Source organism: Peromyscus leucopus, chromosome 15 (assembly GCF_004664715.2).
Source record: "Peromyscus leucopus breed LL Stock chromosome 15, UCI_PerLeu_2.1, whole genome shotgun sequence".
Taxonomy (NCBI): Eukaryota; Metazoa; Chordata; class Mammalia; order Rodentia; family Cricetidae; genus Peromyscus; species Peromyscus leucopus.
The window spans coordinates 35064694-35076679 of NC_051076.1; the positions used below are offsets into that span (position 1 = coordinate 35064694).

Genomic DNA, 11986 nt, shown 5'->3' on the forward strand with positions numbered 1-11986 from the left:
ATTAGAAAGCCCTGTGAAGACAACCCATCACAGTACCTTGGCGGCTTTGTTAACCTTGTCTTCGTTCTCTCTCTTATATACGAACACTGAGGCGCATTTTCCATCTTGCAGTATGGCGGGATAAACAGCAAGTCCGGAGGGCAAGGTAAATGGCGATTCTCTCAGTGTATAGCTCTTTAAAGCACTGTTCTCTGATCCCATCCCTCTTGCAGTGAGTCAGTACTGAAGTTCCTCCTCAAATCAAACAGATCTAAAACAAGCAGAAAACAAGTTAAAACATCCCACATCTATCTGCAATATAAGCAGGCTGGCTATCCAGCTTAGCCCCAAGTGTCCATTCAAACTTACTCATTCCTGCAGTGCTAACAACTGCATCTGATGATACAAACGGTCAATGAAAAGCAAGTTATCAGGAGTGCTTGTTAATTAACAACTAACAACGCCAGGGAAAATGTGTACTACCAAATAGTCACACGTACTTCCTTCCCAAACCCAATCACACACAAATTTCTATACAGGCTTGTAAAACGTTTTATTAAAAATAAGTAGGCTTAGACAGTGGTGGTGGCTCACACCTTTAATCTCAATATTGGGAGGCAGTCAGGTGGGTATCTGAGTTCAAGGCCAGCCTGGTCTACAAAGTCAGTTCTAAGACAGCCAGGGCTACACACAGAGAGAGAGAGACCCTGTCTCGAACCTCCCACCCCCCAAAAAGTAGTGTTTATATAAATATAAACCTAATAATCATGACACAAATCTCTCAAATTTTCCTTCCATGTGGATGAAGAGCCACAGAATAATTTTGTTATTCTATGTAATGATGCTTAAAATACAAGCTTATCATAGAATTTAAAATGTGTACAGATGCACACAAAATGTACTAGCACAAAAAGCTACAGAAAATTAGTTTTTCAGAATCTCAGAATGTCTGCAGGTAAGAACTAATTTTGCTCTTCAGCAGATGTACTGAGCTCTTTCATACATACCTAGCACTTTATCTTTCTTAGGCTCAGGGATTATTGAGGAAGAGAGGGTTTGTAAAAGCCAGAGGAACAGGAAGTTTGCTGTGAGATTGTATCTCCTAGAAAGTCAAAGAGAAGATTCCATCCAGTCTCCTTAACATGGCTGCCTAAATAAGAACCAAACAATGAGGACACCAATGGACATACTAACACGAAAGAGTGAAAGCTCACACAACCTCAATGCTAGCCAAAGATCTACAGGCAACTGGGGAATGCTAAGAACCAGAGACTCCTTCTTCCAAAGGGAAGGGTTCCCAACTGGTTATCCAATACCATGTGGTCAACCTGAGATCATATATATACAGGTAACATTGTACAGACTGAGCAGGTTGTAGTTACATACTTATTTATTTGTTACAGTGTTTACACACTGTAACAAATAAAGAGACCATGAATTTGAGAGAACAATGGGGACTGGAATGATTAGGAAGGGTTGGAGGGAGGAAAGGGAAAGAGGAGAATGATATAATTAAGGTATAATTTCAAAATATAAAAATAAAAATAGAACAGAAGTGACACTAAGAACAATACTAAAATATCCAACAGCTTCAATTATAAGAAACACCCACTTTTTTTGGTTTTTCGAGACAGGGTTTCTCTGTAGTTTTGGTGCCTGTCCTGGATCTCACTCTGTAGCCCAGGCTGGCCTCGAACTCACAGAGATCCGCCTGGCTCTGCCTTCCGAGTGCTGGGATTAAAGGTGTGCTCCATCACTGCCTGACTAAGAAGCACCCACTTTTTACTGGGACAACAGATGAAAACAGTTCATTCGGGGGAAATGGAGAAATGCAGCTCTACTCATCGGGGATGCAGTAGTGCCTGCTCAGAGAGAAAGCCTTCCTCCTGCTTCCTGGCCAGTTAATGGCTTGTTTCAGGTCAAAGAGCAGTCAACTCACAGACTACCTTCAGTATCCGGAACTGGCACGGAGGGGCAGACCACTGTCTCCTCCATGAATTTGAACTAGGCAAGGCTTTTCTCTATCACTAGTAGCACATCTGAAGCGGGGGCACCAGGAGGTGGAGCTGGGACACCAGGAGGTGGAGCTAGGACACCAGGAGGTGGAGCTGGTGCTATGGTAAGGCCATGGGAGCAAAAACTTGGTGGGCACCAGAAGTCAGCGGTCAGTGGGATAACAAGCTCAGGCTGGGGAATGGCTTTTTATGGAAGCATACCAGCATCCCCACCCCAGACCTGTCTCAGGCCTGGAGGATGGGCAGCTAGTTTCTAATGCAGCTTTTTCACTGACTAACCCTCTGAGAGTGTGCAGCTTTCCTGACTGGCTCGAATGGGACCACATTCTTTGAAACCAACTGACATTTCTACTCTAAGCCCTGCTTTAAACACCAGGGAGACCATAGGCATCAGTTAAGGAAGGGTTACTATGAAAAGCATGTGAAGCTGGCCTGCATTCTTGGTTCACTACAAAATAAAACTTTTCAGTATCAACAAACAATAAAGGAAAAACAGAACAAGGAACGACAAGCAGATGAGTATCTTCCTGGCAGGAAATCATACTACTGAGTTTCACCGTTAGTCCTGAAGAGATACTGTGCTCACCAAGATTCATGAGCTGTGCTATTGGAGGCAAGGACAATAGACATTTAATTTACTTATTTCCAATAGTAAAACAGGTCCTTGTTGGAATACTGGGCCTCAGAATATCTATTAACCTTTAATTCAATATTATAAATACAAACAGATGATAACTAATAACTTCAGATTTACAAAAATATTAGATACTAAAACTGGTCATTTCTCATAGCAGTATACTGCCTAGGACTCTAAGAAAAATCACTTTTAAAAAGGGATGACTCAATTTCTATTGAAGAGAATGGAATGCCTTGTACTTCTGTTGTTTTGAAAGATTGGTGATGCTGAGATATGTCTGCTGACACCATCGAATGTGAGGCTGATCGAAGAGCAGAGTTTATGCCCAATGCAGCAGGGAAGAGGTACTGATGATTGAGTCTGAGAACACTCTAAAGTGGTCATTGATTCTTCCCACAACTGTATGTAAGAGGCAGGACGCTACTGACATAAACAGTGTTTTTAAAACCGAGAACCGAACTGAAAGGAACTTACTGAAATGCAAGACGTAAATAACACTCCGAGCTCCAAATACTCTTCCTTGTTTGAGGAGTAAGGAGGAAAACGTGAAATAGTGCCAGGTAAATTTGAAATGGAAAGTCACACGAAGATAGAAAAGGATATTCCAATATAGCACAAACATGTTAAAGAATACACTTCTACTTTCCACAATGAAAAGTTGAGTTGACAATCTCCTCCGATGTGAATATACACCATAGCTGTCTTAAAAAAATAAAATAAAAAATATCTACCTATTTTCCTCCAACCCTTTTTCAGGTGAAGCTTCAGAAGAGAGAAGCTTCAGAAGAGGCCACCTGTAGTTCGGAAGCACCCTTGCCTAGGTCACTGGACAACTTCTGGATTCAACCATAAAACCTGTGTCCTCGAGAGAAATATGTCCCTGTTGGTTCTCTCCCAACAATTAGTAGAGATTTTCTTGGCTCCAGCTCCCTTAACTTCAAAGTGCCAAAGCTTATGACTTGCCCCAAGAGTCCTAAGGATATACCTTTTGGGCTGACACTTAGCTACTGGGTGATAAACCTTACCAGCAGCCCAGGGGTTTGATGTGTTTCAGCCATGTGTATTCCGGTCAAGAACTCAACGCCACAGTGCTAACTGACAAGCAAAACATCATGTCGTCTCCATGGATTAAAAGTACTCCGTCTGACCTCAGCTCAGGATACACACCAATCCCTCAAACCAGCGGTCACTGTGATCCCAAAAGTCAGCAAAAAACGACTTTGGGAGATCATGTGTTATCTTTATTCCACGCATGAAGCCGCTGGGAGTCTGGCGCTGTCTGGGACCCTGCACCGCGCGACCTTCCCGCAAGACTCCAGGCCTCGGCCGTGACGGCGGGGGTCCCCCGAGAAGCCCGAGAGAGAGAGGGGGGGGGACACCCCGATCAAACCGGAGCAGCGCTCAACGGGCCACCCCAGCTCTCCCCGCGAGCGGCGACCTCGCTCCCGCCCTGCCCCGCCGCCCCGGCCGCTCTGCTCCCGGTTACCTGCGGGCGGCGGGAGCAGGCTGGCGGCTGGCTCCGACACGCAGGCCTAGGCCCCTCCACCCACAGTCTCCCGAGGACCGGGCTCAGACCGCACGAGAAGGGCCCGGAAACGGGTCAACAGACCGGTCTTCAGTTCCTCCGACGCCACCACCGAGGTGCGCGAACCCGGAACCGAGCTAGAGCGGCCGCCCAGGTGATGCTGCGGTCCGGGGCATCTTTAGGTGTGGGCACCAGGGAAGCCCGTGCCTCACGCCTGCTCCCAGCAGCCTACTCTGGCTGCAAAGAAACCTGTCTGCGTGTTTTTTTTAGCTCGACCGCACCGGTGTCCTAGTTTTAATGTTTGGGTTTTTAGCCGGTCGGTTGTGAGTTCATTTCCGCCCGAATCCAAAATGGCCACCTCTGGCTTCAGACAAGTACGATAATAAAGGGGCGGGCAAAAGGAGAGGAGTTTGGGACCGAGCCAGAACTTTTCCGGTAGTGACTCTCCGCATCCTGTCCACCTTGATTGGCCGCGCTACTGGGGAGATTTTTATTTTTATTTTTTTATTTATGTTCCTTTTAATTGGAACTACTAAAGTTGTCAAAATCATGGTGATTCAGGCTTAAGACTTAAGGTTTCAGATGGAAAGCCTGGAATCAATCCAGCGGAAAAGCAAAATTAGAAGGAATATTACTCCTCCAGACGGAAGAAGAGGGAAGGGAGGGGAGGAAAGAAGAGGGGAAGGGATAAGAGGAGGGGAAAGGAGAGGAGGAAGAGGAGGAAAAGGCGACAATACACACTGTAGTGTTACTACCTCCGACATCCGCTGACGTTCTCGATCTCCTTGCTTGTTCAACCTTCAGTATAATAGCCTCAGACCAAATGACCACCCCAAACTGCATGTCGTACGTTCTGACCAATGAGACATAGCAGAACTGTGTAGATGCTAAAGGCGGAAGAAGGTCAGTGCATAGAAAGCCTCTGCCTCCCTGGTAAAGAATGTGGACAGGAATGAAGTAATAGCAGGTACCAAGGGCTGTAAAGCAAGTCACAAGTCAGCATGCTGAGACTGGTGAGTTGAAAGACAGAAAGAACAGGATTCTCTTGATCAATTTGTTTTGTTCCTTTTTCCCGAAGGAGTAGAATTGAGTCACTTCACCCAGCACGTGAAATCTGCCATCAACACAGTCACTTTCCTGACTCACCCTCTATGCAGCAGCCTTAGCCCCGAGTCCCTGCTGGCATTCTCATCCACTCTTTGATCATTAATTCAAGTCCAGTTGTGGATGGCATCTTGGATAGCCTGTATCCTGTTTTCCCAAACACGACGGGCACCTACTCCTCCAAAATTAACAATAAAGGAAAATTTCCTGCTGAATGAATTCGCGGACTGGAAGAGACACACTCAATACTTTCCATCCCCACTAGTTATCTACTCACTTAACTATCCCTGATGTCACTCAGGTCTCTAAATAAATCACCTCTTAAATCTCTGGAATAAGATTCCAGATGTTTTGAGGCCACAGGTTAACTTATACATTTCCCCCTAATAGGAATGCTGATCATTCTGTTCGGTGGACATTTGACTCTGTAGGGAAAGAGAACAGTATTGTACGGGCACACACAGATTCAGCTATCCGAACTGGACTTGGGTGACAAAGTTTTGTTAGTGTGTGGATGACAGAGGACAGCTTCAGGTGATATTCCTCAGTAGGACCTTGGACATGTTCTGGAGACAGGCTCTTTCACTGGCTTGCAACTCACTGATTAAGCTAAGTTCTCTGTCTAGGGAACCCAGGGATCCACCTGTCTTTGCCTCCCTAGTGCTGGGATTACAGGCTCCTACCAACATTCTGCAGTTTTAAACATAGGTTCTAGGGATCAGACTCAGGTTCCAAGGACTTTACTGATTGTACTATCTTCCTAGTGCCCCTGCTCCCTACAAAATTATAGAGTATCTGCATATGAATGTGGGTTGAAATTTTAAAACTGTCTGTAGATTTTGGGCTCATAGGGTTCTTATACTCTAAAGGAAGGCTGATGGCTGGCAACCTTTCAGTCTATCTGACCTATCTTGAAGTTACTCATTATGGCAATGAAAATTCACTTTTTAACATTCTTTTTATCTTTTTTTTTTTTTTTTGGTTTTTCGAGACAGAGTTTCTCTGTGTAGCTTTGCACCTTTCCTGAAACTCACTCTGTAGCCCAGGCTGGCCTCAAACTCGCAGAGATCCGCCTGCCTCTGCCTCCCGAGTGCTGGGATTAAAGGCGTGTGCCACCACTGCCCGGCAACTTTTTAACATTCTTACAAGTCTTATTAGTCTGCCTTAGGTATGAGAAGGGCATTTTTTTTCATATATCTCATCTCTGAAGTATAGATTTCTAATTGAAATCTTTCCGATGCCAACCCCTCAAGTGTGAAATGCTTCTTAGCTTCCACACAAATTATTTCAGACTCTTGTTCCAGTAAAGAGACAAATTGGGGGAAATAATAGCTGTGTTGAGTTGACTAATCTCCTTTGAGGAGAGTATTTCATATGCTGATTTAGATTTGTTCCTTATGGATGGTTAGTGCTTTATCTGGAAGCATGTTAAATATGCAAAATCTGGGGCCTATGAAGCTGGAGACATGGCTTAGTGGTTAAGAGCACTTGTGGATTTTACACAGGATTTAGGTTCATTCCTCAGCATCTATTATCAGGTAGCTCACCTGTAACTCCAGTCCCAGAGGATCTGATGTCCTCTTCTGGCCTTCAAGAGTAACAGCATGTGTATGATCTAGCATTTCCCTCTTGACTTCATCTCCTTTTAGCCTTTCAACTCACTCAACCTGTCTACTCACACTAGCCTTCTTGATATCCTTTCAACTCAGATGGACATTTATTTGCTTTAGGATTTTTGTTCTGGCTCTTTCTTCAGTCGGTTATCCCCCCAACCTTTGATACTCACGTAACCAAGTCTCCCATGTCCTCCTACTGCATCTCTGTTCAAATTACTCTGCTTAGTGGAGTGCTGTGGATATCGCTCTATATAAATAAAACACTGATGGCCAGTGACCAGACAGGAAGTATAGGCAGGACAAGGAGAGAGGAGAATTGGGGAAACAGGAAGAAGGAGGGGGAGACATTGCAGCCACCGCCAGGACAAGCAACATGTAAAGACGCCGGTAAGCCACGAACCATGTGGCAAAGTATAGGTTTATAGAAATGGGTTAATTTAAGATATATGAACAGTTAGCAAGAAGTCTGCCATGGCCATACAGTTTATAAGTAATATAAGCATCTGAGTGATTATTTTATACGTGGATTGTGGGACTGCGGGGCTTGGTGGAACCTGGAGAGAAACCCTCCAGCAACAGTGGAGTGCACCTTGACCTATGCTAATATCACAGTCTTCCCCCTCTGAGGATTCCATTGCCAAAGCTTCTCATCCTGTTTACTTCTGCATTTTTCTATCATCTCAGAATTCTAACATCTATCTTTTTTTTTTTTAAAAAAAGATTTATTTATTTAGTGTACATTGGGGTTTTGCCTGTATGTATGTCTGTGTAAAGGTGTCAGATCCCCTGAAATCAGAGTTTCAGGCAGTTATGAGCTGCCATATGGGGCCTGGAGAGATGGCTCAGTGGTTGAGAGTACTGGCTGCTCTTCCAAAGGACCAGGGTTCAATTCCTAACATCTATCTTTTATGAAGTGTAAAAAATACAGATTTTTTTAATGTTCCTAGAATTTGGAAGCATTTTAACCATAAACAGCATCTCATAATTTAAATGTAAACATTTTTCTTAGTGTCATCAATTGTACTGACGGCCCTTATGTGTGATGGTATCATAGATTGATAGAGCACAGGAATTTCCACCTATTATGTTTCATGTTCATTTCTAGGGGCAGAGGTCAATTTTGGGTTTTTATTCAACAGAGATGCAAATAAGAGCCAGGCACAGCCAATAACTTTAATGGATACTGGTACACTGACCCAGCAATGGTCAGCAGACATGTGAAAACAAGGAAATTAATTCCAAAGATTTTAGAGTTTTATTAGACTTTGCCCTCATTTTTGGCAGTAAAGTTTATTTTTAACTATTTTCTTCAAAGATTTTTAAAATTCTTCCACATCTTCCCTCCACTTTTGCTATTTTCTCCCCCTGTATGTTACAAAGGCCATTATGTCATGAATTTGCTAATCACAATGGTGTGTATAGCCAAATGATAATTGACACCCATATGAGAAAAACAAAACACAGAGCATGATGGCTGCTTCTTGTATTCGGGTCAGAAAGAAAGGGAGGAGGAGGAGAAGAAAAGAAAAAAAAAAAAAAAAAAAAAAAAAAAAAAAAAAAAAAAAAAAAAAAAAAAAAAAAAAAAGAAGAAGAAAAGAAGAAGAAGAGGAGGAGGAGAAGGAGGAGAAGAAGCCCTTATTTGCCTTTCTTGTCTTCAGAGAAATAAGAAACTTATACAGGAATCCAGTGGGAATGTGCTCAAACCAAAGTACACAAACAAGAAGGCATTTAGCATTAGGAAATCAGACCAAAATAGGTAAGGTTGAGAAAATGCAGGAACTTTAATAAAACAAATATAAGTAAGCGCTATATGTTGGTGGAATGTGATTATAGTTCTGGTGCTCAAAGAGTGAGGCAGAGGAATCACAGTAATTGGGGCCAGCCTGGATGACATGGAGAGGTGAGACCCTGTCTCTAAACCAATAAAACACAAAAATAAGCATAAAAGAGAGTTGAGAGGTTTGGAAAGAAGGGTTCTTAAATGAATGCCTGATACAAACTATCAAAAATGTCTGCCATTACAAGCTTTCCCAGAGGCCACTGAAATTCTATATAAGAAATGTCTACAAGGACATCTGCCTGGCAACTGACCCTTCAACCTTGGTATACATTTCTTATCATTGTGGCCAAGGATTATTGTTCCTAAGTGTATGTAATGATTCTCATGTTTGTCTTTGAAAATGTTTCCTTGTTCCATCACATTTACTATGCCCACAGTTTACTCTGACATGCATATTCCTTTTGCAATGTTTTGCTATTTCCAAGTAAATAATATTCTATTGTCTTTTATTTAGGTCAAAAATATACAGTGGCACCCACTTCTCTGGGTAGATAAGGACATTTGGACCCAGGTTGGCTTGCAGCCTGAAGGCTGAAATACTTTGTGTGCTGTCTTATTTTTGAGGAATTTTATGGCTGCCTAAAAAGTGGATAGACTTATGAGAAAAATGTGGTACATACATACAATAGAATATTTCTCCACTATAGGAAGAGATGTCTTCATAGTCTGCAAAAGAGATGAGCTATGAGAACAATAAATTACACATCCCTTCTGTGTAACTTAACGTAATTATGTTATGTGCACATTTAAGAATGGCTTGCTCTCTCCTCTGAAAGTCTGATGCCATTAAAGCATCAGATTCTGGAGAGTAGTGCACGATCTCATCATCAACGTCTTATCCAGGCAATGGTGAGGCTGCTTTGGCAGGGTCTCTTCTAGTGTGGCTCCTCTTGGTTCAGACACCCAACTGATTCAAGAAATGATCTGTTCTGGCTTCTCACCCCTATTTTACATACACTGGTGGCACCTAGACCAGATATCCACAAAGGACACTCCTGTTCACAAGAGCTACCAAACACATCTAACTAGTTCTCTTCACTCTGATGTCAAGCTGTGTTCCCTAATCAGAGCCCATTTTAATCCCTGGAAGAGAATGGTTTCCTATCCCATTTCCAGCTGCTAGCCAAGCTGGCCTATAGCAACTTCAAAACAAACAACAACAACAACAACAACAACAACAACAACAACAAAAAACCCAGTTCATTATGGACTTCACCAGTTTCCAAGGTGTCCAAGAGCTGATCCTATAATAAACTTCCCATACTGTATATACAGTGGGTCTGATTTAATTAAATTCTGATACAAGATTGATTGAAAATAGCTAAGCCCATTACCACAGAACTTTTTTTTTTAAAGGTTTTTATTTATTTATTACATATACAGTGTTCTGCCTGCATGTACACCTGCAGGCCAGAAGAGGGCACCAGATCTCATTACAGATGGTTGTGAGCCACCATGTGGTTGCTGGGAATTGAACTCAGGACCTCTGGAAGAGCAGTCAGTGCTCTTAACCACTGAGCCATCTCTCCACCACCCCCCCCTACAGAACTTTTTTAAATGTCATGTCTCATTGGAGTTTGGCTCTTAAAATTGTGGTGATCCCTGTCAGGTAAGGAGAGGTGCAGCAGCCAGCTATGGGATTTTGATGTAAGGAATTCCAGGGAGGCACAGACAAGTTTCTAATCTTAGACAAGCCACCCATTTCTATCTGCTGGGCCTCTCTAACTTGGAAAGTCTCAGAGGTGTGCCTGTTATCACAGCAATGAACCTCCTGATGTCCATGGGAACAGATGAAACTTTGAACAGTCCAGAGGACAGCCAGGTGCTGATGCAATTAAAACAGCAGCTGTGTTCTAAGGAAAAAGCCAAGCTATTAGACTCACAGTGACACAGCAAAACAAGCACGGCTTCTCCAGGACTCCAAGAGGTGGCTTCCTCAACTCAGATCAAAGGGAAGTTGTCCCCCGCTAAAGGGAACAACCGTGATGTGACATAAAGTGGGGACACAAAGACTACTTGTGGGTCAGCAGTATCAGTGACAGCAATACCTGAAAATGAGGTTATGAGGTTTTATGCCTTCTACCCCATAATCATTTAGAGAAGGAACAAAGCTAAGTGACACAATGTGCTTGGCTCTGGATGTCACTGAAGAGAGTCCAAGAAGCCAAGTGAATGGTGGGTGGTGGCACATTTACTGATGATGCTATGGTCAGGCAGATGGAAACAAAATGGTGAGGAAATTAACTAGTTTGTCAGGCTGATGAGTGATTAGATGGATGCTCGAACTTGAACCATAAAGCCAGGATGACAGGATTCGTGTCCAGCACAGAATCCGCTGTTCAAGTGGTAAGGGAGCTGTACAACACCTTCAGAGCGGAGCATGCTGCATTTGTAACTGATATGTCTGTTCAGTTTTACCACGTCAGAAAATGTTTTTTAATCTTCATATTGCAAAGATATTTTTTTCAGAGATGTCCTGAGAAACCCAACCAACAGTATATGCATTGCTCTCTAAAGGAATTTACTATGGGGATCAGCTTAGGACACTATGTAGATCATGAAGTCCCATAATATTCTTTTTGAAAGATGCATAACCAGGAAAGCTGGTGATGTAATTCAGTTGGGGTCCACACTTCTCCGAAGCAGAGGAGTGAGTGGTGTAGCCCTAGTTTGAGTTGAAAGGCCAGAGACTTGGTGGAGGGTGGGGGATGGAGGCCACTGGTGTAACTCCCAGTGTTCAGTGGCTCGGCAATCAGAAGCAGCAGGGCTCTACCTGCAGAAAAGAGAGATAGACCATGTTCTTCCACTTGTTCATGTGAGCGATCAGCACAGCTGAAGATGGTGCCCACATCGGTGGTCCTTCTCCATTTAGTCTCTGATTTACTGCTGCCTGGGGACCAGCCTTCAGGCAGCACCAGGGGATGCAAAAAGAAAAAAAAAAATCCATGAATGCACCGAGGGCTACATTTTTTCCAATTGAGGGATATTAGGAGAAAGTACACACATTCTGATGGTAACTTTTTTATTACTGCATCTTGAAAAAAATCTGTCTCCATATGGCCACATATCTCTTCTACACAGCCACACATCTTTACACAGCTACACATCTCTATCCACAGTTACATCTCTTTTCTACATAGCTACACACTTCTCTCTACACACCTCTCGTCTACGCACATCACTCTTCTATGCACATCTCTCTTCTACATATCTCTTCCTACACACATCTTCACACCCTTAGTGCTCCATCTCTCTACACAGTTCTCTCTT

The 11986-nt window shown here is 43.2% G+C and overlaps 1 protein-coding gene across 4 annotated transcripts in view; it reads right to left on the minus strand.

Annotated features, from left to right (window-relative positions):
- The window catches only part of Scyl3 (SCY1 like pseudokinase 3), a 28844-nt gene extending 24638 nt beyond the window's left edge, over positions 1-4206 (minus strand). For 3 of the 4 annotated variants that reach the window (XM_028864419.2, XM_037211317.1, XM_028864415.2), the window contains exons 1-2: positions 4118-4206; positions 37-250 (exon numbers count right to left, since the gene is read on the minus strand). In XM_028864419.2, coding sequence (XP_028720252.1) covers positions 37-201 — 165 coding nt within the window. In that variant the 5' untranslated portion in view covers positions 202-250; positions 4118-4206. Of the gene's footprint in view, positions 1-36; positions 251-986; positions 1130-4117 lie in introns of all 4 variants that reach the window. The other variant, XM_028864417.2, reaches the window with a different exon arrangement.
- Positions 4207-11986: the final 7780 nt, after the last annotated feature.